Source organism: Piliocolobus tephrosceles, chromosome Y (genome assembly GCF_002776525.5).
Source record: "Piliocolobus tephrosceles isolate RC106 chromosome Y, ASM277652v3, whole genome shotgun sequence".
NCBI classification, from domain to species: domain Eukaryota; kingdom Metazoa; phylum Chordata; class Mammalia; order Primates; family Cercopithecidae; genus Piliocolobus; species Piliocolobus tephrosceles.
Window position 1 is genome coordinate 3272216 of NC_045456.1, and position 27194 is coordinate 3299409.

At 37.5% G+C, this 27194-nt stretch overlaps 1 protein-coding gene across 6 annotated transcripts in view; it reads left to right on the plus strand.

Moving 5' to 3' along the window:
• Positions 1–27194, plus strand: part of RPS6KA3 (ribosomal protein S6 kinase A3) — a 120491-nt gene that overhangs the window by 70939 nt on the left and 22358 nt on the right. For 4 of the 6 annotated variants that reach the window (XM_023198924.2, XM_026451877.1, XM_023198926.2 and 1 more), the window contains 11 exons: positions 3580–3660; positions 4465–4544; positions 5148–5254; positions 10210–10247; positions 10773–10915; positions 12520–12590; positions 21785–21873; positions 22363–22427; positions 22506–22608; positions 23573–23697; positions 25933–26058. In XM_023198924.2, coding sequence (XP_023054692.1) covers positions 3580–3660; positions 4465–4544; positions 5148–5254; positions 10210–10247; positions 10773–10915; positions 12520–12590; positions 21785–21873; positions 22363–22427; positions 22506–22608; positions 23573–23697; positions 25933–26058 — 1028 coding nt within the window. The remainder of the gene's footprint in view (positions 1–3579; positions 3661–4464; positions 4545–5147; positions 5255–10209; positions 10248–10772; positions 10916–12519; positions 12591–21784; positions 21874–22362; positions 22428–22505; positions 22609–23572; positions 23698–25932; positions 26059–27194) is intronic. The other 2 variants (XM_023198925.2, XM_023198928.1) reach the window with 1 other exon arrangement.

Below are 27194 nucleotides of genomic sequence, written 5' to 3' on the forward strand. Positions count from 1 at the left end.
ACACACTGGAAAACTAGAGGAATTGCAATTGGTTGATATCTTTTTAAGTCTTTTCATCTATGAGCTCTTTCTCTATTTCTTATCTTTTTCTTGTAGTTTATTTGTTGAGGATACTTGTGCCTTCCTCCACCCCACCACCCTTTTTAAACAAGAACAAGAAGCTTTAAAAAGGGTGAGGTGCCATATTATCTTTGCTCCCACAATGGATATAAATTACAAGAATGAGTTTTGTTTTGTTGTGTTGTGTTTAAGTTATCTTCTGTTCCTCACATTGTTTGTTTCTCTTTATTCCATTTTTCTGTTTATTTTGATGTTTTTCATGTTTAGAGCCTTTATCCAAATGCTTGGGGATCTTTGGCTATCTTTTCTTTAAGAGTCAGCTGCTAGAAAGCTGATTGAAAAGAGTTCAATGGCAAGAATTTGCTTATTTTTCATTGGCTTCCTTTCCTTAGGCTTAGATTTTTAGCTTTCTCTGGTCTGCTTTGTTAGTTACCACTTACCCATCTTCTACTATTGCTTCCTGTCCTTGTGAGTTGATACAGTTTTTCCATTATTGTCATTTCCATGGGGTTTTGGGAGAATATAGAGAGTAGAATATCCATGTTTAACCAGAAGTCTCTTCCCATTTTAAAGTTCCTATTAATACGATAAATGGGGCCAAATAGAAGTCAATAACGTTAGATAAAGTTAGTGGGGACTTCTATCCTATTAAAGTGGTCTGTTTGTCTAAAAGCTTTTGTAAACTGCTTAAAAAGGTTTCTTAATACATAGTCCTAGAAACATAAACAACATTTCTTCTTCTTCATTCTCATGTTCAGTCAAGAAGGGCTTAAATCTAATAATTACTCTAGAAGAAAAGATATTTCAGAGGAATCTAGTTGCTTTGCCAGCATGAGTTAGTATTAACGAATTCTGTGTTGGGATTAGAAGCTGGCCAATATAAAACATGCCTTCTTCTGAATTAGTATATACTAATCAAAATTCCTCATGATAGGATGATTTAGAATTGTCACTAGGTCTTTACGTAAGCAAAAGAAACGAGATTAGAATTATGACACAGGCCTACCTTAGACAAAATGAAGGAATTCTTTAGTGAAGGACTCTCACTGCTCATTTTCAGTTAAACAAGGTCTCATCAATGTTACATATAAGGAAATGTTGAAGAGAAAATTATCTCACAAGAAAATCATGTTGGTTCCAATCCTTCATTTTATAGAGGAGGGAACAGGAAATCCCTGAGAAATGAAATTATTTGACCAAGGTAGTTATGAGTTCATCTAGTTATTAGTATAGCCACTAAACTGTAGTTCTTGACTCCCAAATAATTGTTCTTTTCATTGTGGTAAAATAAGAGAAGAGGGATATACAGTGCATGTATTGATGGATATTTTTGCTGCTTACTGAGCAGAGGAGGTATTTTTAAGTGATAAGCCTTGTATACTTATTGAAAGATATAGGACTTTGGAATCCACCTTTAAGGTGATAGGAACTAATCCAAAATTGTGTGATAATAATGAGAAAAGGATAGATTTAGGCTAGACTGGAACAGAAATATCAGCAGGTATTGTTGATAAACTTCACTCACATAAAAAGTACAAAGGGCATATCAGGCTGGGCATGGTGGCCCATGCCTGTAATCCCAGCACTTTGGGAGGCCGAGGCGGGTGGATCACCTAAGGTCAGGAGTTTGAGACCAGCCTGGCCAACATGGTGAAACTACAAATACAAAAATTAGCCAGATGTGGTAGCGCAAGCCTGTAATCTCAGCTACTCGGGAGGCTGAGGCAGGAGAATCCCTTAAACCAGGAGAGGGAGGTTGTAGTAAGCCGAGGTCGCACCACTGCACTCCAGCCTGGGCGACGGCGATACCCTATCTCAAAAAAAGGGGGACATATCAGATACAACAAGGAAGACACCAGAGTTGTATCAATAGGGCAAGGTAGTGAAATCAGAGATTGCTATTGAATTTGATATACTAACTGGACAGGTCAGTTAAAAGAGCTGCATGGACATCAAGAGCAATTGATTCCTATTTCTGATTTGCCCATTTTCAGTCAGTGGCATGAAAATCTCCCAGTTGGGGATAGAAAACTGGTAGAATGGAAAAAATAGGGCATTTTTTTGCTGCTTTGTTTATTTTCCCCAGAGGTCTTATTTCTGTATTTTAAATATCTGCATTCACCCTAAACTGAAAATAAAACCAACTCAACTTTCTCCCTCCACCAGAGAGTCTCCTATTCATTCTATTTTAATGTTTCATATAACCATTCAGAGTACTTAGAATGTATTATAATCATTTATTTACTTGGCTGTCCTGCCCACTGGATCAGGAGCTTCTTGAAGATTATCTCATTTGTATGTATATCCCTAGTACATTGCACATACACTTTGCTCAGGAAATATTTGGTTGCTGAATAAAAGCTTTGCTCACAGGGTCAAATGTAAATTCATCTTGGCATTCCAACTTGTCAAGAATCTGGATCCTCTCACCTTGGCACAGTAGTAAATCTCATTTGATTCCTTCTTGTTCATCATTCATGCCTTCATGTCTTTGCTTGCACTGGGTACTCCGTGCTTAGACTCTTGTTTTCTAGGGACTATCCTTCCTACCCATCTAAATATCCCCTCCTAAAGTCTTAAAGCTTGCGCCCTGACCCTACATCTTTCTTCTAGCCTTCCCATGCAAGTAAGACGGATCTTGCCCTTCTCTGAATCCCGCAGTACTCATTGCTGGTAGTAAATTGTTTTATCCCTTAATCATATTCATGGTGCTACTTTGGATATAATAACAATAGCTACCATTTAATTGAATATCTCATGCATACCAGGCTCTAGGTACATACCTTATCTCAAATGATCACATGCTCCTCAAAGCTACAGTAGTGTTATCCCCATTGTATAGCTGAAAGGTAACTGAGTCTCAAAGAATTTAAATAAGTATCTTGCTTGTGATTGTACAGATCTTGTGATGCTTAAGTTTTTGTCAAAAAAAAGATTACACAGATCTGAATTCATATCTTTCTGTCTAAACTCCAAAAAACATTTGCTCTTTCAGCTGTACCACAGTATGTTCTCTCTCCCTCTTGCTTCCTTTCTTCTTCCCTCAAAATAGACCTCTTTGGATATAACTGTCCTTTACCCCATGTCTGCCCCATTTTAGGTATGCTTAATGAATGTTTGTTGAGTTTGATTGATAGGACTGATGGAATGTTGAAGCCTATTTGTTTTTTATGTTTTACTATTAGGATGCCTTGATTTTTAAAAGTTGCGTGCTTTTTTGTCATTTGCCACAGCTGTGATTAAAATACTTGTGCATTTGATGTTAAAGCCAATACCTAATATTTTCTCTGTATTTTTTCCAACTTAAAAGCATGGATTTTATAAATAAACACTACTTCCTTTGGTTATGTAATGAAGTAAAAGATATCATTATTTATTTTGTAAATTCAAGAATGACAAAACATTCACATTTTAGTACACAGAAGCAAAATTTTATTTAACATGGGCACCAAAAAGAATTTGTTTTGAAGATTATCTTTGAAAGATATTACAATGTAGCATACATACAATCTTTTATAGTTCGAGACCGAGTTCGGACAAAAATGGAACGTGATATCTTGGTAGAGGTTAATCATCCTTTTATTGTCAAGTTGCATTATGGTAAGTATGAACCATCTCCCACATCATCCCTTCACCTCATCCCTCAGAATCCCTGAGGACATTCAGATAAACTAATATAAATATATATATATATGTTTGTATGTGGTTAGCAGATCTTTTATAGTAAAAAGTCATGAAAATTAAACCATTATTTCTTAGACAAACTTTAGAAGCTTTTATTGTGTTTAGCTTATGTTTTTAAAAAATATTATAAAGATAGTTTCTGAGTGGTAGCCATAGGAACAGGTAATGATAATTATTGCTTTTTTATTGTAATAATAATGAATAATAATATGCTAGCCTTTTATAGCCTATATGTGTTAGCCAACCCCAAAGGCCAAAGAGATCCCTAATGTGAACATCCTAAAACCATTGTCACTGCTGTTCTTTTCCCCAAAGCCATATGCTTTTTCTCAGTGGGTAAAGGTGTGATGATTCTTACTATGTGTGATTAAACCTAACCAACCCACATTTTTTTCTGTAGCTAGTGGCGTGGTTTTTGTATGTTATTTCGTAGTTCAGTAAGTCGTTTTTTGTTGGGAGTTTTTCTTATGTATCATGGGTTTAGAACTGGTGTATTCCTGAGTGACTTGCCTGTTGAAAATCTAGTGATTCCATAATAAGAAGCAGTGTATTTAACATTTCCACATGGAAACTAGGATAAATCAGTGGTTTTCTTCTAAGTAAAAGTAAATTTGGACATTTGATATAATTAATTTGCTAAAATACTCGTTTGTGAATGACCTAATGTAAGCCTAAAAAAATTATGGTGAACTAAATGAAAATTTTCATTTCTTCATTCAGCTTTTCAAACTGAAGGGAAGTTGTATCTTATTTTGGATTTTCTCAGGGGAGGAGATTTGTTTACACGCTTATCCAAAGAGGTATATAATTAATCTCTATTTTTAATCTATCTATATGCATCCTGTTTGAACTAAAGCTTTGTTATATTTCAGTATTATGCTTACTGCATTTTCTCTAGTGGCACAAGATTCTTGAAGAATCAGACCCAAAAAGAGTTCTTTTCCTACCTTTTGAATTTATTCTGAAAGCAGGACTTTAAATTGACAAATAAACAGTCTTTGTCTTAACCCTGCTTCTCTTATAGTTTTTTCCAGAAGCAATAATATATCAACAAGGTATCCTTAAACAATTAGTACTGGAAATGAAGTGTGCATTTTAAAGATCACTTTTCATTTCTAAAATGTTACTGTCATGGGACAACAGTGGCACAACCTAAATATACTTGTTACTTAACAACAAAATGTAAAATTATTTCTCCCATAGTGTATAGTTAGTATTTAGTAAGTGATTGGTTGACTGATTAGATAATTTTGCAAATTCCTTTCATGAGTAAATTGTAAACAAAGCTATGTATAATTATCATATTTATAAAATTTTTAGGATATTTAAACTCTAGAGTGGAACTTTAAAAATTACAGACACAAAAAGAAAATAAATTTAGAAAAATTATTGTTTTATTTTAGGTCATGTTCACAGAAGAAGATGTCAAATTCTACTTGGCTGAACTTGCACTTGCTTTAGACCATCTACATAGCCTGGGAATAATTTATAGAGACTTAAAACCAGAAAAGTAAGGAATCATGCTACTAAGTTGAATACAATGTAATATAATTGTTTAGGAGACAATAAAAAAATCAAGTGACTTCATGAAACTCCCACAGTATTGCCCTAGCATGCCTGTGCTTCACATCTCTGCTAACACTGTAGTTTCATGCTTTAAAAATCTCATTTAATCAAAAAATACTGCTTTCGTGTGCATTCTTTGATTTTTTTTTTTTTTTTTTTAAAGATGAAGTTTTGCTCTCGTTGCCCAGGCTGGAGTGCAGTGGTGCAATCTCAGCTCACTGCAATCTCCACCTCCTAGATTCAAGCAATTCTCCTGCGTTAACCTCCCAAGTAGCTGGGATTACAGGTGCCTGCCAACACACCCAGCTAATTTTTGTATTTTTAGTAGAAACAGGGTTTCACCATGTTGGCCAGGCTGGTCTCGAACTCCTGACCTCAGGTGATCCACCTGCCTCGGCCTCCCAAAGTATTGGGATTACAGGCATGAGCCACCACAGCCGACCCATTTTTTAATTTTTAATGAGGTTGAAATCTACATTCATTGGCAATTTGTATTTTTGTGTGAATTTTCTGCTCATGGCCTTTGTTCATTTTTCTTTTGGAATGTTATTTTTGGCCTGGCATGGTGGCTCACACCTGTAATCCAAGCACTTCTGGGAGGCTGAATTGCATAAGCCCAGGAATTGGAGACCAGTGTAGGCAACATGGCAAAACCCCGTCTCTACAAAATATTAGCTGGGCATGGTGGCACACGCCTGTAGTCCTGACTACTCGGGAGGCTGAGGCAGGAGGATTGCTTGAGCCTGGCGCATCGAGGCTGCAGTGAGCCAAGATCACTCTGTTGCACCTCCAGCCTGGGCAACAGAGTGAGACCGTGTCTCAAAAAAAAAAAAAAAAAAATTATATTTTTTCTAGTCTTTCCATTTTAACTTTATGTTGTTTAATTTATGCATTTTTTTTCTTCAGGCAGATCTACCAATCTTCTTTTGTGATTTATTCTGACTTTCATTCTTAGGCTTTCCCGAGTTCTGTGATCAGATATTTTCCTTCTAATTTTATAGTTTCTTTTTTTTTTCTTTTAACTCCATTTTTTAGAAAATTTTTGGTAGGAGGGTTGGTATAGAGCTAACCCTTTCTTTCCCCCAAATACCATTTATCGAAAATTTTCTTCTCCATGTAATTTCAAATTTTAAGTGTGAGATGAGCAAATTTCCCACAGGTTTGATAGTAACAGTCATCAAGAAGCGGGTATTATTTAAATTGTACACACTTCGGTTTTAATTTGTTAATGTTTACCACTGAGTAAGAAAGGTCCCCCCCCCCTTTAATAAGCATATAAGCACGAGCCTTGCTTTACCAGGAATATTTTTAAACAGCTTTATTGAGTTGTAATTCATATGTTAAACAAATCATTGCCTGGGTACAGTGGCTCAGGCCAGTGGCTCACGCCTGTAATCTCAGCCCTTCGGGAGGCCGAGGTAGGTGGATCACTTGAGATCAGGAGTTTGAGACCAGCCTGGCCAACACGGTGAAACCCCATCTCTATTAAAAATACAAACATTAGCCAGGCGTGGAGGCGCACACCTGTAATCTCAGCTACTCGAGAGACTGAGGCAGGAGAATCGCTTGAATCCAGGAGGTGGAGGTTGCAGTGAGCTGAGATGGCGCCACTGCACTCCAACCTGGGTGACAAGAGCGAAACTCAGTCTCAAAAAAGGAAAAGTATATAATTCATTGATTTTTAGTATATTCACAGTGTTGTACAACCATCATATTTATCAAGAATTTTGAATATTGCTCACGGATATGAACAGACACTTCTCAAAAGAAGACATTTATGTGGCCAACAAACATGGAAAAAAAGCTCATCATCCCTGGTCATTAGAGAAATGCAAATCAAAACCACAATGAGATACCATCTCATACCACTTAGAATGGCGATCATTAAAAAGTCAGGAAACAACAGATGCTGGAGAGGATGTGGAGAAATAGTAATGCTTTTACACTATTGGTGGGAGTGTTAATTAGTTCAATCATTGTGGAAAACAGTGTGGCGATTCCTCAAGGATCTACAACCAGAAATACCATTTGACCCAGCAGTCCCATTACTGGGTATATATACCCCAATGATTATAAATCATTCTACTATAAAGACGCATGCACATGCATGTTTATTGCAGTGCTAGTCACAATAGCAAAGACTTGAAACCAACCTAAATGCCCATCAATGCTAGACTGGATAAAGAAAATGTGGCACATATACACCATGGAATACTATACAGCCATAAAAAAGGCTGAATTCATGTCCTTTGCAGGGACATGGATGAAGCTGGAAACCATCATTCTCAGCAAACTAACATAGAAACAGAAAACCAAATACTGCATGTTCTCACAAGTGGGAGTTGAACAATGAGAACGCATGGACACAGGGAGGGGAACATCACACACTGGGGCCTGTCAGGAGCTGGGGGGCTAGGAGAGGGATAGCATTAGGAGAAATGCCTAATGTAAATTATGGGTTAATGGGTACAGCAAACCACCATGGCATGTGTATACCTATGTAACAAACCTGCACGTTCTGCACATGTATCCTAGAACCTAAAGCATAATAAAAAAAAATGTTAATATGAAATGCAAATTCTGTATTAACACCAGAAGAGGGGAAATGCTCATCTGGAACTCTTCTAAGTGATCATTTAGAAATTGTTATACTTTTATATTTTATGTTTGTTTTTTATTGTTTTTGGATAAGTTTCATATGGTTTTGTTTTTATTCCCCAAATAACTGCTGAGTTTTCCTGATTATTTTCCCAACTTATAACTATTGTGACACAAAATATAATTATTGGTGAGAATGAATATTCAAGCATATAGTCCTTAGAAAAATTACTATAAACATAAGATTAAACATTCATAAAAATGTGTTTTATACTATTTAATTGAATATATTTACCATAGACCATTGTATTGGCATTGGTCTTAAAGTTATATTAAAGTATGAGCCTTGTCTCAAGGCTTTAATAAGATCAGATGTAAAGAAGATTGCTTATATTAAGATCTTAAACATACATGTCTAGATGATGCTATTAATTCAAAATAACACTTACGTGGTAAATCATACAAGTAAATACCATCATACAGAACTTGGGAGGAATTTGAATTTTTAGGCCAAATATTTTATGAACTGTTAAGGGTTTTTCAGATTCTTTTAAGCTAGAACTCTGTTATAATAAATATGACTAAAAATAATTAGTAACCATTGAAAAGGAATGTTGTTTATTGAGAGTGATACAGGTGACTTTTTCTTTCAAAGATACAGTATAAGCATGGTTATCTTAAAAGAATGCATTTGCTATAGAAGGCACAACTAATGCCCTTTCAGCCGTATTATCCTTTTTTCTTTCAGAATTACCAAGAATGACTTGAAGTTTGTTTTGTTTTTAGAACTGTTTTTCGTGTATTCATTAGAAGGGAGGATGATTTCTATAGTACCTAATAATGCCCTTTATATTCTCTAAATGTGTTGATCTCTTCATAATCAAGCATAATCAATACTAATATTTTTTATAACAAGTGCTTGTGATGAAAGAAACTTGAAAAATATGTCCCTACTGAATTACCTTCAGTGGCAAAGTTTGTTGTAATTATGTTTACATTTATGAAATAGAAAGATTGGTAATACTTTTGTTATAGTAAAATTTTGTAACAAAATTTGACTTGCACATTTTTTAGTTAAAAGTAAGGAAATGCCTGTATTGTGGGATAGCTTTAAATATAAGTGAAACAGTTTATTGCTTGACCCCATACCTCTCCAGAAATATTAGGTTGGTGCAAAAGCAATTGCGGTTTTTGCCATTTTAATTACTTCTGCACCAACTTAACACAATTATTGACTTACAGCTTAGTACTCTCTCCTTTCTGTAGCTCCTTGATTAATAGCATTACTCTCCACTCAAGTATCTGCTCAAGCCAGAAATGTGAGTGTCATTCTCCAGTTGTTCTTTATTATGACCCAGTGAGTTCACTAAATGCACTTTATTTTCTCTGTAAATTTCTCTACCCTCCATGAATGTACACCTTTTATGGTCTCCCTTGTCCTTGAGAAGAAGCCCAAACTATTTGGAATGCCCTGTAGGCCCTTTGCAAACAAGCCTTATTCATTCAGCATTTCTTATTTGTACTGTACACTGCCAAACACTGAGCTATAAAGATGAATAAGGTCAAACCTTCTAGGAGCTCACAGTTTTTTGGGGAAGAGAAAAAACCTGGAGAATATGTATAGTGAAGGGAGGAGTCAATGAAAAACAAGGAGTATGGGGAGGGAGAAGAAGATTGTGTAAAGGTCGTGTCAGGAAAAAAAGTAATAATAAGGAAATAATGATTGAGTCAAATACCTTTAAAATGACCAAGAGAGCTGGGCACGCAGTGGCTCACACCTTAGGGAATAATCCCAGGACTTAGGGAGGCAGAAGCAAGAGGATAGCTTGAGCCCAGCAGTTCAGGACCTGCCTGGGCAACGTAGTGAGACCCTATTCTCCACAAAAAGGAAAAAAAGGCAAAATAAAATAACCAAGAGAATGATACGTCTGATGCTTTTGAATTAAATGTGTGGACCCTCTGTCTATTAATGCAGGCACTAGGGGATTTAGTCAAACTACGTCTGCAGAAAGGCATTAGAAAGAGCAGCTGGGAAGAGTACAGGTGATTTGATTCTTTTCCTAATAATTTTCAAGTAGCCCTGGCATATTAATACAAGTTTATGGCATTGCCTTTGGGATTTGTTATAAATGTGTATCCAAAAAATAATTTGTTCCTCCTTTGCCTTTGCCATCTTATTCACAGTCTAAAGCAATATTTTAGAATAAATGTGGTGATCTGATGCCTAAGGATGTAATTTCAGTCTTAGCTTCTATAAATCTCTATTTAGTGTTCTTAAAAGATTTTCTTTGTTTTTTTCAGCATACTTCTTGATGAAGAAGGTCACATCAAGTTAACAGGTAAAAAAAAATCCTCATTTTATTAAAATATTTTATCCTACAATATATACTTTCCTTTAAGGTTGATTGAGGTACAAATATTGAGTAACACACTGTATTAAAATTAAAAACTTGTATTAGAGCCAGGCGTGGTGGCTCACCCCTGTAATCTCAGCATTCTGGGAGGCCAAGGCAGGTGGATCACTTGAGGTCAGGAATTCAAGACTAGCCTGGCCAACATGGTGAAACCCCATTTCTATTAAAAATACAAAAACATGAGTTGGGCGTGGTGGTGCATGCTTGTAATCCCAGTTACTTGGGAGGCTGAGGCAGGAGCATCACTTGAACCCAGGAGGCAGAGGTTGCAGTGAGCCAAGATGGCGCCACTGTACTCCAGCCTGGGCGACAGAGTGAGACTCCGTCTCAAAAAAACAAAAACAGAAAAAAACTTGTATTAGAAAATTTAAATGATTAATGTCAGAACTCAAAGTTTAAAATTTGCATGTGCAAATTTATGTAGGATATTTATGATATTTGTTTTGGCAGATTTCGGCCTAAGTAAAGAGTCTATTGACCATGAAAAGAAGGCATATTCTTTTTGTGGAACTGTGGAGTATATGGCTCCAGAAGTAGTTAATCGTCGAGGTCATACTCAGAGTGCTGACTGGTGGTCTTTTGGTGTGTTAATGGTAAGGTTTGAATTTGGGGTTTTTTGGGGGGGAAGGAGGTTGTTTGTTAAGTGAGGATTAGCAGTGAATGTTAAAGAAACTGGTGTTTTTGTTTTCTTTATTTTATACCATATGTAATAAGTAACCAAGAAAAATTATAGAAGGACTATGAAATCTATTAGCTGCTTCTTTCTCATCCTAATTTGAAAAGGCAAAAAAAAAATATATTACCATAGATTTCCTGCTAATAGTAACAATCTAAAGCATTAATGGTATTTACTCTTTTGGAGAAACTGGTCCAGAAATCTATTAGTAAGTGACCCTTAAAATGAGTTCGTTTGGCCGGGTTCAGTGGCTCACACCTGTAATCCTAGCACTTTGGGAGGCTGAGGCGGGTGGATCACCTGATGTCAGGAGTTCAAAACCAGCTTGGCCAACATGGCAAAACCCCATCTCCACTAAAAATACAAAAATTAGCCGAGCAGGATGGCATACACCTGTAATCCCAGCCACACTGGAGACTGAGACTGGAGAATCGCTAGAACCTGGGAGGCAGAGGTTGCAGTGAGCGAAGATCATGCCACTGCACTCCAGCCTGGGCAACAGAGCAAGCTGTGTCTCAAAAAAAAATAAAATAAGTTCTGCCAGGCGCGGTGGCTCACGCCTATAATCCCAGCACTTTGGGAGACCGAGGCAGACAGATCACTTAAACTCAGGAGTTCGAAACCACCCTGGCCAACATGGTGAAACCCTGTTTCTACTAAAAATACAAAAATTAGGCTGGGCGTGGTGACTCATGCCTCTAAAACCAGCCTGGACAGTATGGTGAAACCCCATCTCTACTACAACTACAAAAAATTAGCCCGGCATGATGGCACACACCTGTAATCCCAGCTACTTGGGAGGCTGAGGCAGGAGAATCACTTGAACCCAGGAGACGGAGATTGCAGTGAGCCAAGATTGTGCCACTGCACTCCAACCTGGGTGACAGAGTGAGACTGTGTCTCAAAAAAAATAAAATGTAAGTTCATATGAAATTGGCATATTTATCAAATTGTTCACATATCTATACTTTAAAATTGCCATTTGAAATGTGATTGTTGAAGCTGAGCATGGTGGCCCATGCCTCTAATCTCAGCACTTTGAGAGGCTGAGGGGGAGGATCCCTTGAGTCCAAGAGTTCAAGACCAACCTGGGCAACATACTGAGACCTCGTTTCTACAAAAAAGTATGTACAAAATTAGCCAGTCATGGTGGCACAGGCTTGTAGTCCCAGCTATTCGGGAAGCTGAGGTGGGAGAATTGCTTGAGCCCAGGAGATGGAAACTGCAGTGAGCCGAGATTGCACCACTGCACTCCAGCCTGGGCTACAGAGCCAGGCCCTGTCTCAAAAATAAAAATGTGATTGATTTCCATTAAAAAAAAAAAAAAAAAAAACTGTATAGCTCAGTTGTTTTAGGAATTATCAAGAACTTCAGTAACGAATATGGTAGAAATAGAAAACACTTATTGCATAGCAATTTTAAAATATTTGGTTATAATTAAGATGATGCTTTTTTTTGCCTTCTGGCCTTGAGACTTTATATTTATTGACTAATACTTCTGATTGTTTTGCCTTTCTGTAGTTTGAAATGCTTACTGGTACACTACCTTTCCAAGGAAAAGATCGAAAAGAAACAATGACTATGATTCTTAAGTAAGTACTCCCTTAATATAGATGTTTTGATGAGATTTTAAAATAAATGCTTCAGGCTGGACGCTGTGGCTCATGCGTGCAATCCCGGCACTTTGGGAGGGCGAGGCAGATGGATCACTTGAGATCAGGAGTTCGAGACCAACCTGGCCAACATGGTGAAATCCCATCTCTACTAAAAATACAAAACTTAGCCAGGCGTGGTAGTGCACACCTGTAGTCTCAGCTACTCGGGAGACTGAGGCGGGAGAATCCCTTGAACCCACGAGGTGGAGGTTGCAGTGAGCTGATATTGCACCACTGCACTCCATCCTGGGCAACAGAGCGAGACTCTATCTCAAAAAAAGTAAAATAAAATAAATGTTTCACACTAAAAAAATGAGATTTTAGACTGTTGGCTGTAGTATAAGAAATAACTAAGAAATTCATCAATATTACATGGTTTGAATATGAACAGACTGCATAGATTTAGAGTACTCATATTATCTTCATGTTAATAGTGAAATACTGAAAGCTTTACTTTTGAGATTTGTAATATGACAAGGATGCCCATTATTTCACTTCTGTCCACATTGTCCTGGAAGTCCTAGCCAATATGGTAAGTCAAGCAAAAAAGTAAAGTATAAGGTTTAAAAAGAAGAAATAAAATTATCATTATTTAGATAACATGACTGTATCCATAGAAGATCCAGTCATCAACCTGCACAACATAGCAAAACCCTGTCTCTACAAAAAAATGCAAAAATTAGCCAGGCATGGTGGTAAGCACCTGTATTCCCAGCTACTTTGGGGGGTGGGGGATGGGGGCTAAGACAGGAGGATCATTTGAGCCCAGGAGGTTGAGGCTGCAGTAGGCTGAGATGGTTCCACTGCACCCCAGCCTGGGTGACAGAGCAAAACCCTGTCTCAAAAAAGAAAAGAAAATCCAGTGATCATATAAATTCTTGGAATTAATAAGAGTTTAGCAAAGTTACTGGATACAAGGTCAATAAACAAAAATCTATTCTGTGTCTCTATACTAGCAAAAGAAAATGGAATTTTTATCCGGGCAAAGTGGCTGACGCCTGTAATCCCAGCACTTTGGCAGGCCGAGGTGGGCAGATCACCTGAGGTCCGGAGTTCGAGACCAGCGTGGCCAACATGGCAAAACCCTGTCTCTACTAAAAATACAAAAAATTAGCCAGGCATGGTGGCAGGCGCCTGTAATCCCAACTAGTCGGGAGGCTGCAGCGGGAGAATCACTTGAACCCGGGAGGCGGAGGTTGCAGTGAGCCAAGATCGTGCCACTGTGCTCCAGCCTGGGCAACAAGAGTGAAATTCCATCTCAAAAAAAAAATGGAATTTTCAAAGAGGTTACTGTCTACAACAGTGTAAAAATTCTCAGATACCTAATGATAAATCTAGCAGAAGTTATGTAAGACCTCTTGAAAAAAACAGAAAATTTTATTTAAAGAAATTTTAAAAGACCAAAATAACTTGAAAGGATATACTATGTTCATGTTATGACAGACCCAGTGTTGTAAAGATAACAGTACTATAGATCAGTGTTATCCACTAGAAATATAATGTGAACCAGCCAGGCATGGTGGCTCATGCCTGTAATCCCAGCACTTTGGGATGCCAAGGTGGGCAGATTGCTTGAGCCCAGGAGTTTAACACCAGCTTGGACAACATGGCAAAACCCCATCTCTACAAAAATAAAAATTAAAAAATTAGCCAGATGTGGTGGCACGTGCCAGTAGTCCCAGCCACTTGGGAGGCTGAGGTGAGAGGATCACTTGAGTCTGGGACGTCAGGGCTGCATTGAGCCCTGATCACACCACTACACTCTAACCTGAGCAACAGAGTGAAGAGCGAGACCCTGTCTCAAAAAAAAAAAGAAAGAAAATATAATGCAAACCACATACATAATTTTAAGTTTTCTAGTAGCTACATTTAAAAAAGTAAAAAGAGACAGGACGTGGTGGCTTATGCCTGTAATCCCAGCACTTTGGGAGGCTGAGGTGGGTGGATCACCTGAGGTCAGGAGTTCGAGACCAGCCTGGCCAACATGGCAAAACCCTGTCTCTACTAAAAATACAAAAATTAGCTGGGCGTGGTGGTGGGCACCTGTAATCCCAGCTACTTGGGAGGCTGAGGCAGGAGAATCACTTGAACCCGGGAGGCGGAGGTTGCAGTGAGCCAAGATCACACCACTGCACTCCAGCCTGGCTGATGAGTGAAATTCTGTCTCAAAAAATAAAAACGTAAAAAGAAAGTTAATTTTAATATTTTATTTAACCCAGTGTACCCAAGATGTTGTTAAAATATGATTGAGGTATTTGTTTACAACCAGTTTTTTTCATACTCATTTGAAATTCAGTGTATTTTACACTTGCAATGTGGATTGGCACGTTTCAGGTGCTCAGTAGCCGTATGTGGCTAGTGGCTACTATAATGGATGACAAAACTATAGTTTCAATGCAAATAAAATTAAAATCCTAACAATTTTTAATGTGGATCTTGATAAACTGATTCTAATATGAATACAAAAGACCAAGAATAGCTAAAATACTCTTGAAGACCAAGATAGGAAGACTTGCTTTACCAGGTATTAAGTCTTATTATAACAGTAATTAATACGGCATTGAAACAAGTGTGGAAAGTAGATCTATGCAATAGAATAAAGAGCCCAGAAACAGATCTATATATGTGGACACTTAATTTGCAACCATTGGGAATTTCAGAGCAGTAGGGAAAGAATAGCCTTTTCTTAATAAATCATGCTGGAAAAGTTAAATATTCGTATAAAAAATAGGCAGGGAGTGGTGGCTCACACCTGTAATCCGAGCACTTTGGGAGGCTGAGGTGGGAGGATCACTTGAGGCCATGAGTTCAAGAATATAAAATTTATCCAGGCATGGTAGTGCACACCTGTAGTCCTAGCTACTTGGGAGGCTGAGGTGGGAGAATCGCTTAAGCCAAGAAGGTCAAGAGTGCAGTGAGCCACGATCATGCCATTGCCCTCCAGCCTGGGTAATAGAGCAAGACCGTGTCTCAAAAAAAATTTGCTTTAAAAAAATTTTTTTAAATTCCTATCTTCCACCATACATAAAAATCATTGCCATTCTATTTAGAACCCCAATCAATAAGAAAAAACCAACCCAATAAAAACATGGGCAAGAGACTTAGGGATCTGACAGAAGAGAATATTCAATGGCCAAAAAACTTATGAAAAGATACTCAACCTCGTTAATCAGAAAATGCAAATTAAAATCACAAGGAAATATCACTGCATACTCACCAGAATGGCTAAAATTAAAAAGATTGACAGGAGCATTCTGAACCATTTTTGGCCCAGACTGCTGCCCTATTCAAAAATTTTGAAAATAAAAATAAATAAAAATAAAAAGACTGACAGTTCAAAATGGTGGGATGTGAAGCAGTGGCAACTTTTATACATAGCTGGAAGGAATATCAATACTCATATAACCACTTTGGAGAGCAGTTTTTGTCGTTATCTTCTAAAGACAAATGTATGTATATCCTTGTCCAGTTAGCCCCACTCCTAGACATGCACCCGTGTTAAAACAATCTAGTTACTCACACATCAAAAAACAAGTACAAAGTTGTTCACAGCAACATTATTTGTAATAGCCAAAAAGTGGAAACCTTATTATTAACAGAAGAGTGAATTAATAAATGATGGTATATTCATACAGTCGAATACAATAGAAGTTGTATTTACTATATGTATTTTAGGCTCTGTGGGCCACACACAGCCTCTGTCACATATTCTTTGTTTTTTTTTTCCAACCCTGTAAAAATATAAAACAATTCTTGAGAGCCATTCAAAAACAGGCTGAAGCCTTGGCCCATGGGTATAGTATGCCATACAACAAAGAAAATGAACAAACCACAGTTACATGCAACAGCTTAGATAAATCTCACAAGAATGTGGAGCTAAGGAAGTTCAGACACAAAAGAAAAAGTACTATATGATTATATTTGTAAAGTTTACAAAGCAGGCAAAACTAAAGCATAGTTTTTAGGGTTCATATTTAGATGGCTAAAAGCCTGAGGCAAAATAAGGAAAGTGGTTACACTGGATGAGAGGTTCTGGCAAGGTTATGTGTCTTGGCCAGGTGACTGTTCAGTTTGTGGCAAATAATTGAGCTATGTACTTTGGGTGTTTTTGTTCGGGTTTTTTTAGGGTATTTTATATTCTACGCAATAAAAAAGGTCTAAAAAGATGTGCTACATAAATGAATGTTCACTGAACTTTCATCACTGAACCTTTGTCACTTCATCTACTTTGATCCCTCCCTTTCAGCGCACAAACACTCTTGTGTTGAAGAACTAAATCCTTCTTTGACTTGGCCTTCCTTTCAAGTTACTGTACCATCTTCCTGCATCCTTTCAACACAAAGCCTCTTTAAGAAGTAGTCTGTGCTTTCTGTTACTACTTTTTTGGCTTCTTTTATTTCACAGCCTATTTGTCATTCATCCCCACCACTCTGCTGAAACTGCTCTCACTGTGGCTATCAGTAGTCTTCTGGTTGCTAAAACCAGAAGTTGTCAAAAGGATGACTCTGTACCATTTATTCACACAATTCATTTAACAGATGTTTCAGTTCTTGCTACTCATACTTGAGAGGTAGTATTAACAAGACTGAAAAGGTCTTTGGTGGACTTCAGAACTTATATTTTAGTGGGGGAGACAAGGAATTAATATCTAAACAATTTCAGGTAGTAATAGGAGATATAAGGATAATAAATCAGAAATCTGTACTCGTAATAGTGACCCGTTACTGTATGAGGGAAGGAGCAGAAAGCAGGAACCATATTAGATGGGACTCTCAAGAAAGGCATCTCTGAGTATTTGACACTGTTGGCCACTCCCTCCCTCCATTGTTTTTCATGCTTTCATCTGCTTCTCCCACCTCTCTAACCATTCCCCTTTTGGTCACTTTTACATGATTTCTTCTCTTCCTGTTTTTCCTTTTTTGATGATAAAAGTTTTCAAAAATGAATTCTCAAAAATAGAATAATTCAGTGAACACATATACCTGTCACCCAGATTCGACATTTATCAAGATTCGGCCATTTTGCTTTATCTATTCTTTTTTTCTTTTCTTTACTGAAGTATAATAAGTATTCCAGACATATCTACTTAATTCAGTTTGCCTTGCTAAAAATATGGATGTTTTCTTACACATCCACATAAAACTAGCAATAATGCTTAGGTATCATCAGTCCTTAACCAGTTTTTTCAGATTTTCTTCAAAACTGTGTCTTTAGAGCTGGATCCAAATCAAGCCTGCACATTCCATTTGGTTGTACTTCTTAAACTTCTGTTAGTCTAGAACAATCTATCCCTGTTTTTCCCCTGCTGTTTATTCGTAGAAACCAAGTCAGTTGTTTTATGGAACTCTGCTTTCTGGATTTATCTTGTCAAAGAATGAGACCCCCTCTCAACACCTGAAATAAAGCATAAAACTTACTTTATTGCTTGCTATGGTAAGGCTAGAGTCTCCCCAAACACAGTAGACCACTAATCTTATATAGAGTTTTGAGGAAGGGTGGAGCTCAAGAACTGGCAGATTTTCAGGTCTGTAAGTGGGTTGACATTATCTGTAAGAATGTGATTATTTGGGTGGGACTGTTGTTGATCAGTGGGCACTCAGGTGTGTTTATTGGAGTGAGTCCATTCCTGTTTGGCTAATTTTCAGAGACAAAAAGCAGTTACTCATCCTTGCAGGTGTTCACTAGGCAAGTTGTCATTGATCAATTCAATGCATATTAAACCAACTGAAAGGATTTAAAACCAGTTCTGGTGGTTCTCTTGTTACCACGGTTACATAACAATTAGTCTTTTCCTAGGAGTATGGAAACTTTTTTTATTCCCTTAGTGTTATTAACTTGATCCTCTGTCCTATTTTTGGTTAAACTGTTTTAGCAAGATTATTTCACAGCTAATACTGTGTGGTCCTTGTTACATCAGGAGGCTTACAATACCTGGTTGCCCCCACTTTAAGTGATGGGCTCCAGTGGTTGCAGCTGATTCCTCCGTAGTAAAGTTCCCCGTCATGCTTTTAACTAATGGTTCTATCCATTATTAATCATTACTTGGAACAGTTATTTTATAAGGAATTCAAAAGTGATGAATTGCTTTTTTTAAAAAAAAAAAAAGGGTGGGGGAGTGGTTTAGAAACAAGATCTTGCTCTGTTGCCCAGACTTGAATGCAGTGGCATGATCACAGCTCACTGCAACGTCAAACTCCTGGGCTAAAACAATCCTCCTGCCTGAGCCTCTCTCGAGTAGCTAGGACTACAGGTACACCACCACTCCCAGCCAAGTTCTTTAATCTCTTGTACAGATGGTATGTTGCTATGTTGCCAGGCTGGTCTCAAACTCCTGGGCTCAAGTGATCCTCCCACCTCTGCCTCCCAAAGTGTTGGGATTACAGGCATGAGCCACTATGTCCAGCCATGATTTTCTATTATTATTATTCCTTCCTCATTTATTAGCTGGTATTTTCTCAACAAACTTTCCCTCATCAACTATGATGATTTAATTACTTGAATTAAAGCTCATCCAAGAAAAAGAGAATAAATACTTAATTATTTTCTTAATTGTTTCTAATGTCAGAGCCCTAGTTACTTCCTAGTGGGGGTAATATCCAGTGAGTTGAGTTTTTGTGTTTTGACTTTGCTTTTTCTTATTTTACTATAATAAACTAATGGGATTTAATAATCAGTGTGATTCAGCCCATTGCATTCATTATTTTTAATGCCAAAATTGTTCTTTTTCTGACTACCTTTTAAATGGTCTTATCCCCCAGAATCCATCTATGATATGCTTTTCTTCCCCCTCTGCACTCTTTCCTGACTGACTTCAGTCTTTCCTATAACTACCCTCCACATTTTAATTACTCTCAAATCACTCTTTCTTACATGAATTTACCAGGCATTAAACCTGTGTTTCCATTTACTCACCTGTCTGGCCCTCCCAAAACATATTACATGCATGACTTCACATTTTTGAACTAAAGGTATCTTTATTTGCTGTTCTTTTTTTTTTTTTTTTTTTTTTTGCTGTTCTTTTCTTATACTCCCAGTTATCAGCATTTTCATGCACCCTCTTTCCCAAACCAGAAACCTGGAAATCATTTTTTATTCCTTCTCTCTTTTGCATAATTAGGTATTCTCCATATTCGATCTCAGAATTATTTCACTGTTCCAGCCTTTCCTCTGAATTACACTGCTTAAAGTATTCAGAAAACAGTGACCTCTTACCCACTCTATCTGACCACATTCCTAAGTTGATTGCCTACCACTTACGACCTCTTCCCACTCCAAATTATTCTCTACTACCCTTGGAGTTACCTTCTTGAAAATAAGTCTGGTCATGTTAGTTCACTGTTTCAGGACCTCTGCTGCATCCCTGTTACCTAATACAATAGTGTTTCCCTAGATTTGTCCAAGAGAGTATTAATTCTACAAGATGTTAATAAATATTCTTTGAAAAAGAGGTGCTGGAAATAAATACTTAGAAAATACTGATTTCGCCCATAATCCCAGCACTTTGAGAGGCTGAGGTGGGAGGATCACTTGAGGCTAGGAGTTCGAAACCAGCCTAGCCAACATGGCAAAACTCCATCACTACAAAAAAAAAAAAAAATCAGCCAGGTGTGGTAGCACACACCTGTAATCCCAACTACTTGGGAGGCTGAGACTCGAGAATCCCTTGATCCCAGAAGGCAGAGGTTGCAGCGAGCCGAGATTGTGCCACTACACTCCAGCCTGGATACTCTGTCTTTAAAAAAAAAAAAAAAAGTTCTAGATTTCTCAGCCTTTTTATATGAAGTGTATTTTAATTCTGTGTCTCTAATAAGGGGGATATAATAGATAGCATTCTACAAGCTCATTGGGTCATGAATTTTTTTATTGTTGCTAACTATCTAGAGGGATTAATGTTATTCAGTAAAATTTGGGGAAACACTAGCCAAATGAATAAATTGTTAGCCTTTAGATTGCATTCAAGACCTTTCATAATCTCCTATGTTAAGTTAAATATTCCCTACTGTTCCCTTGTCACTCTTTGCATATGTTCTTCTGCATTTGTCTCTTAATGTACTAGCATTGTCTGTATCCATCTTCACCATGGACCATGAGGTTCATGGGCTGTCTTTATCTCTGTATCCTCAGCACTAAACAGTGTCTGACACGTAATAGCTCAGTAACAACCCACTGAATAATAAATAGATCTGTTTCTGAAATAGGAATTTTCCCCAGCTCTATTATTATTGTCATACTTACAGGATTATTGGTTTCTTTAATTTGTAGTTTGGAAAAAGAATTAAAATTAGAGCTGAAACAGCCCTTCAGCTTCATCTAGGCCAGCAGTTTTTAGACTGTGTATCTTCAATATTTCACAATCCTCTTTCCCACAGTTCCCCTTCCCTTTAGGGTCTGTTAAAGGGAATAGAAAGGAAAAAGTGGCATATGAAACACATGTTCTCTTAGCAGCTTTAAATGTTAGGTTTCTTAAATTCCCTTTGAGGAGGAGTTCCGAGGCTATATGTTGGGAGCTATTGGTCTAGAGTCAAATCCCTTTGCTTATAAAGAAATGATAACAGGCCCAGAATAATTGACTTTCCCACTGTCACAAAGTTCTTGGTAACAGCCAGAACTAGGATTCAAATGATCTTACTTTCACAGTGCTCTTAGCAAAATTTTGAAAAGTGAAAAAGCTCATTAGCTTATGTGCTAAAATTCAGTTATGTGTTCACATGAAAACCTGTACATAAATGTTCACTGTAGCTTTATTCATATTAGCCCAAAACTGGGCACAACCCAAATGTCCTTCAACAGATAATGGATAAACAAACTGTGACATATTCATACAGAAGCCATACATGTAATAAAATGGCATAGAACTAAACGCACACACAAATAAGTGCAAATAAAACCAGTGCCATGTGAATGAGATCGTTGGATTGTCTCCATGTCAGTATCCTGGATGTGATATTATACTGTAGTTTTATAAGATGTTACCATTAGGGGACACTGGGTAAAGGGCACAGGGCATCTCTCTGTATTATTTCTTACAACAGAGTATGAATCTACAAGTATCTCAAAAAGTTTAAGAATTTTTAAAAATAAAAATACAGATGCCTCCAAAAAGTAAAATATTATGTGGATTTATTATTTAGAGCCAAACTTGGAATGCCACAGTTTTTGAGTCCTGAAGCCCAGAGTCTTTTACGAATGCTTTTCAAGCGAAATCCTGCAAACAGATTAGGTAAAAATTTTAACTAATTTGTTTATGTTGTGTGTTTGTTGGTGTTTGTTTTTGCGGGGGAGTAGATATTTGTTTTGTGGTGGAATTATTAACTATTTAGACAAGGCTGGGCACGGAGGCTCATGCCTGTAATCCCAGCACTTTAGGAGACCAAGGCAGGAGAATTACTTGAGTCCGGGAGTTCAAGACCAGCCTGGGCAAAATGGCAAAACCTCATCTTTACAAAAAATTCAAAAATTAGCCAGGCATGGTGGTATGCGCCTGTAGTCCGAGCTACTCAGGAAGTTAAGGTAGGAAGATCTCTTGAGCCTGAGAGGTTGAGGCTGCAGTGAGCTGAGATCGCACCACTGCACTCCAGCCTGGGTGACAGAGCAAGCCCTTGTCGCAAAATTAATTAATTAATTAATTAGACAAGTATTGAAAACAAAGACTGAGCAATATGTATATTTCTCCTTGAAATAAAATTACCAATGAATCCATTTTTGATAGGTGCAGGACCAGATGGAGTTGAAGAAATTAAAAGACATTCATTTTTCTCAACAATAGACTGGAATGTAAGTATAGAATGAAAACTTGCTTGAAATATTTCTTTATAATTAAAATATATCTAAGTCTCTTTTTTTTCCCTCTAGAAACTGTATAGAAGAGAAATTCATCCACCATTTAAACCTGCAACGGGCAGGCCTGAAGATACATTCTATTTTGATCCTGAGTTTACTGCAAAAACTCCCAAAGGTAAGGAGAAAATGTGAAAACCCAAATATAAGACAACAAATATATTTTTTTCTTGTTCAATCAGAAAATCTTTTCCAGACTCTGGGCGTAGTTGCTCACACCTATAATCCCAGCACTTTGGGAGGCTGAGGCGAGCAGATCGCTTGAAGCCAGGAGTTCGAGACCAGTCTGGCCAACATAGTGAAACCCCGTCTCTACTAAAAATACCAAAATTAACTGGGTTTGGTGGCATGTGCCTGTAATCCCGGCTACTTGGGTGGCTGAGACACGAGAATCGCTTGAACCTGGGAGGTGGAGGTTGCAGTGCATCAAAATTGCGCCACTGCACTCCAGCCTGGGTGACAGAGCAAGACTCTGTCTCAAAAAGAAAAAAAGAAAATCTTTTCCTGGATAACTCTATGCTATCTTCAAATCTCCCAAATTTGCTGTAGATCAACCTTGTATCTCCCCCGTTGCCCCCCAAATAGGTTATTATTGAGGGCTGCAGTTTCTAATATGGTAGCCAGTAGCCACATGTGGCTAATTAAATTTAAATTAATTAAAATTTAAAATGTAGTTTCTCAGTCACACTAGGCACATTTCAAATGTTGAGAAGCTGCATGTAGCTAGTGGCTATCATATTAGACTGTAAAGATAAAGAAAATTTCTATCATTTCAGGAAATTCAATGGGACAGCATTAATTTTGAATACCATTAACCCTATAATTCATTGATTTATTATATTCTTCAAATGAACTAGCTATTTTCTAGGCTCCGAGGGACTAGGATGTTGGTGTTGTAATGGCAATACACAATCAGAACAGATCGAATACAGTGCCTCACAGGTACCCCGGAAAGCAAGAGGTATATACTGTATACCTGAGAAGTAGAATTCCAGAATAAGTGAAAAAGGTCATAGTGTCAACAGTTTTTCCCTTAATTTCCTTTCAAATGAATCTTCTTTGTCACTTCTTACTCTTTTCAGATTCACCTGGCATTCCACCTAGTGCTAATGCACATCAGCTTTTTCGGGGGTTTAGTTTTGTTGCTATTACCTCAGATGATGAAAGCCAGGCTATGCAGACAGTTGGTGTACATTCAATTGTTCAGGTGAGTGGATGTCTAAATAATTTTAGATTTGGAATGTTGTAAGATATAGTTCATTCTGTGAATAGATTTTTTTCTACTGACTTCAAGTGAGCAATTTAAAATACATTTTAGACTGGGCACTGTGGCTCACACCCGTAATCCCAGCACTTTGGGAGGCCGAGACAGGTGGATCACTTGAGGTCAGAAGTTCAAGACCAGCCTGGCCAACATGGTGAAACCCCTGTCTCTACTAAAAATACAAAAATGAGTTGGGCATGGTGGCGCGTGCCTGTAATTCCAGATACTCAGGAGGCTGAGGCACAAGAATCACTTGATTCGGAGGCAGAGGTTGCAGTAAGCGGAGATCACACCACTGCACTCCAGCCTGGGTGACAGAGTTGAAACTCTGTCTCAAAAAATAAAATAAAATACATTTTATATCATTAACTTTACTCTTAGAAATTTTTTTCATATGTCATTGAAAAGGTCGCAAGAACCCAAATCCTAGATACCTATGTGGCTTGAAAGTAGAGTTTTAGGCCAGGCACGGTAGCTCACGCTTGTAATCCCAGCACTTTGGGAGGCCGAGGCAGGCAGATCACGAGGTTAGGAGTTCGAGACCAGCCTGTCCAACACAGTGAAACCCCGTCCCTACTAAAAATACGAAAATTAGCTGGACGTGGTGGCGCATGCCTGTAATCCCAGCTACTCTGGAGGCCAAGGCAGGAGAATCGCTTGAATCCAGGAGGCATAGGTTGCAGTGAGCCAAGATCCACCACTGTACTCCAGCCTGGGCGACAGAGCTAAACTCTGTCTCAGAGAAAAAAAAAAGAAAGTAGAATTTTAAAAGAGTTGAGATAAACATGACGATGTTGTCTATGTCCTCTCCTGTGCCTCAAAATGTTTTTCATGCCGAGTTTGTTTCACCCTCTGCCTCCTTCAGGTCAGCTATGATGAGTTGAGGTCTTCTGGTTCTTCGATGTCTTAACAGGAGTCGGCAGACTTTCTCTGTGAAGTGTTAGATAATACTTGAGGCTTTGTGGGCTATATGGGCTCTGTCACAACTACTCAACTCTGCTTTGTATCTCAAAACAACCACAGACAATACATAAACAAGTGGGCATGGCTGTGTGCCAATAAAACTTTATTTACACACACGGGCAATGAATCAGATTTGGCTCACTGGCCATAGTTTGGCAACCTTTGCCTTAGAAAGATACAAGAAATAAAAATGAACTCAAATCTTAAGTCATCTTTCTAATCAAAGGGAACTAGATATATCTTTTAAAGCACTGGATTGTTTTTAGGATATCATTTGTACTTGGATTTGCTTGATGATTAAGTTGCTTTTGCTCTAAAGTTTTTTCATGAGTTATCCTGTTTTCCAGTTTGTAGAAAAACAATTAAAACACTGGTTTTTAAGCAGAGCTCATGTTGAAGTAGTCTGTGCCATTTACTATGCGAGCACATGAATATATGGCAAGTTTTTAAATTATAAATTCTGTACCTAACATAGAAACCACAAACATATATATTCTACAAAATTCAAGTTTTAACATATACAAAGCTCATAGGCATGGATGTCTCATATCAGTATAGCCAAGGGCAACACAACTTTCCTCAGCCTGTTTATGGAATCAATAAGTTGCTGTTCATCATCTACTGTATGTTATTAGTCCCTAACCCATGACCAGCTTCTTTAGCAGAAGTTGTGTAAGGCTATGACTTCAGGATGAAGAAAGGAGGGTGTGGCTACTGAAAGTCCAAAATGTCGGTAACAGGTATTGCTTGCAAATACATTATTTTTATTTAATCTTCACCATTACCCTCTGAGAAAATACAGGCTGAAAGTTACACAGCCTGTAAGTGGTGCATCTGAGACAAGAATTCAGATATCTAATTCTGAATCCTCCTAAATCCTTTCCTTCCATACCATAGGTTTCAAATTTCACATTTGCAAAGGTGCTTGAAAACCTATAGCCAATTGGGGAGTGGAATAAGGCTGAATCACAGACAAAGATATAGGCCCCATTTCAAGTAGCTCTGCTTTTAAAGTCATATTTCTTGCTGTACATTTCATTGTAAACACTTCCAAAATCACTTGTTTGTAGAAGAATAAGTACTATAAAGATGTATTTTTATTCTTATTCATTTATATGTAGAGCATCAACAATGCATGCTGAGGAACATACTTCCCTATTATAAAATGCACTAAAGGCATTATGGGACTCTTCACCAATTTATAATTTTTTGTAGCAGTTACACAGGAACAGTATTCAGTTTACTGATGGATATGAAGTAAAAGAAGATATTGGAGTTGGCTCCTACTCTGTTTGCAAGAGATGTATACATAAAGCTACAAACATGGAGTTTGCAGTGAAGGTAAATATTTTTTTAGTTAAAATGCAATTTGTATAGTTCTTGTTCATGCATATCAGTACCAGTTAAAAATTACACTCCTCTTGTTGTTAAAAGTGCCTTTTGTTATGAAAAAGTTAAATATCTGGCTAGTGATCTTCAGAGATCTTAATCTAGAACCCTGTGAGCTAAAGGTAAGGTGGTTATACATCTAGTTTGCCCAGAGCAGTACCAGTTTACACATCAAGTGATTTTTTTTTTTTTTTTTAACCTCAAATGATTTTTAAAGTATATTTTTACTCTAAGAAGTCCCCATTTTATGCTCAGGGTGTCAACAAATTCCTCAAAATTGTGTGCAAAATTTTGTATGTTTACATCTTCTCTGGCAAAATGTTCATACCTTTCTTTACATCTAAAAGGATCTGGGAACTAATAAATGAATTAAAACCACTATCAAAATTCATTATCATTGGCTGTTTTAATTTCATCAAGTATCCTAAGGCAGAATTTTCTTTCTTTTTTTTTTTTTTTTTGAGACGGAATCTTGCTCTGCCACCCAGGCTGGAGTGCAGTGGCCGGATCTCAGCTCACTACAAGCTCCGCCTCCCGGGTTTACGCCATTCTCCTGCTAAGGCAGAATTTTCTAAGCCAAAAACCAAGGAACCTAGCTCTGTGATAAAGTTTGAATTTCAAACCTTTAGTCATAAGTGAACAAACACTATGTTCAAGTCTCTTTTCACTTCTTGGAATAGTAACCTTTGCTCTCCAATCTCAAGCAATTCAAACAATGTCTAAAGCTTTCAACTTATTTGAACCTTAGGTCTGGTTTATAAATATGCATAGCTCATGTTTAGAGAGAGAGTGACATTAGTTGTTATCACTTTTCTAAACTTAGATGTAACTGCTTTAAAGTTGTCAGTGTCTGTAAGACTTTCTGTCAGATAGAAGGATGAACCATAGAAATACATTGAATTTGCTTCATTGGAAGGACAGTAAAGCTAATTTTAAAGAAGGAAATGTTTAAAAGAAATACATTTAATTTTCTATTTTCCTATTCATTGCTCTTATTGAAATCTAAGATATATAGAAATTTTCAGATTGCTTACCTGAAAGGAGAAAAGACTAATAACATATTTGGTAGGCAGTTTTTTTTTTTTTTT